We start from the raw sequence: 1,573 nt of genomic DNA, 5'->3' as shown, positions 1-1,573 counted from the left end.
CCAAAACGATGTCGTTTTGAGACGAATGGTCACAAATGTACATCTTATATTATTTGCTTACCTTTGAAGAAACCTTGTTTGTTATCGTTCTTGACCTTTAAAAGCCAACCGCCTTTACTCTCACAGTCTTGTTCAGCGCGATTCCAGTCTAGTTTTGGAGAATTGAAGTGTTTGGAGCATGTTTCTTCCAATGCGTAGAACCGCCACCCTTTTTCACAAAATTGGGAACCTGTAGATGTTTGTTTGTACAGATAGAACGAAGATAACGTCACTCTTTGGACTTTGTTATTGTTTTTTTTACCATCCATATTTATGAGTACTTCTCACTAAACTGTCTGAACCAGATTATAAAAGTTCAAGGTTAAACATAGTTTTGTACGTTGGTCCGTTATACTTCCCGATGGCAATGTTGTGAGCTTCTGAGCCAAGTGCATACTATCTATAGATGAAACGAAGATAACGTCACACAGGTCTTTATTTTTGTTTTTTGCCATCCGCGTTTATAAGTAATGCTCATTGAACTGTATTAACCCGACTATAAACGTTCATGGATACACACAGTTTTGTGTGTTGGTCCGTTATACTTCCGGATGGCAATGTTGTGAACTCCTTAGCCAAGCGCATACTATCTATAGTTTTGTGTGTTGGTCCGTTATAATTCCAGATGGAAATGTTGTGAGCTTTTTAGCCAAGCGCATACTATGTATAGTGTAGATAGTTCGAAGATGACGTCACTCAGGTCTTTGTTATTGTATTTTGCCATCCGAGTGTGTATGAACCAGACTATAAAAGTTCATGGTTACACATAGCTTTGTGTGTTGGTCCGTTATACTTCCGGGTGGCAATGTTATGAGCTTCTTAGCCAAGCGCATACTATCTATAGCTTGGGGGGGGGGGGGGTCAGAAAAAATTCTCGACGGTACCCGAAATTGATCTTGTACCGTTTGCGTGTGAAGCGAGTGATCTACCAACTGAGCTACATGACAGACAGATGCATGCATTCGTTTCTCGTCTATCAGAAGGAATTATGAATAGGAGCGATCTATATTCATGTTTTCGTACAACCAAGTCATCAATCACATGATTTGTTGCTGTCCATTGATTGGATATTTCTTAACACGCTGCTTTGTTTACAAATGTTATAAACACACGCATGGGTCATGCTGAATCAAATGACCAATCGTGATGTTAGATATTTAAAAAGCTGTGAACACGTTTCACTATGTGGGTCATTTTGAGCATATTTTGCAATGTGACCAATAACCTCTCGCACATGGAAAGTTAATATAGATAGTATGCAGATGACGTCACTCAGGCCTTTGTTATTGTTTTTCCCATCCGCGTTTGTGAGTTGTTCTCACTAAACTGTATTAACCAGATTATAAAAGGTCATGGTTACACAGAGTTTGTGTGTTGGTCCGTTATATTTCCGGATGGCAATGTTGTGAACTCCTTGGCCAAGCGCATTCTATCTATAGATCATGCCCATTGATATTAGCCTATATCATTGTTTGTTTTGTTTTTGTTTTTGAGGGTTTTACGGGGCTTGCAACACATTAAGGTCATATCAGCG

The 1,573-nt window shown here is 39.3% G+C and overlaps 1 protein-coding gene across 4 annotated transcripts in view; it reads right to left on the bottom strand.

Annotated features, from left to right (window-relative positions):
• The window catches only part of LOC144976177 (snaclec 5-like), a 27,660-nt gene that overhangs the window by 9,750 nt on the left and 16,337 nt on the right, over nt 1-1,573 (bottom strand). For all 4 annotated transcript variants that reach the window (XM_078920356.1, XM_078920358.1, XM_078920357.1 and 1 more), the window contains one exon: nt 62-229. In XM_078920356.1, the coding sequence (XP_078776482.1) occupies nt 62-229 (168 nt within the window). The remainder of the gene's footprint in view (nt 1-61; nt 230-1,573) is intronic.

Source organism: Berghia stephanieae, chromosome 7 (genome assembly GCF_034508935.2).
Source record: "Berghia stephanieae isolate SIO BIC M18660-M18661 chromosome 7, UCSD_Bste_1.3, whole genome shotgun sequence".
NCBI classification, from domain to species: domain Eukaryota; kingdom Metazoa; phylum Mollusca; class Gastropoda; order Nudibranchia; family Aeolidiidae; genus Berghia; species Berghia stephanieae.
Note: the sequence above shows the minus strand (reverse complement) of the source record. Positions and strands in the feature narration are given on the sequence as shown.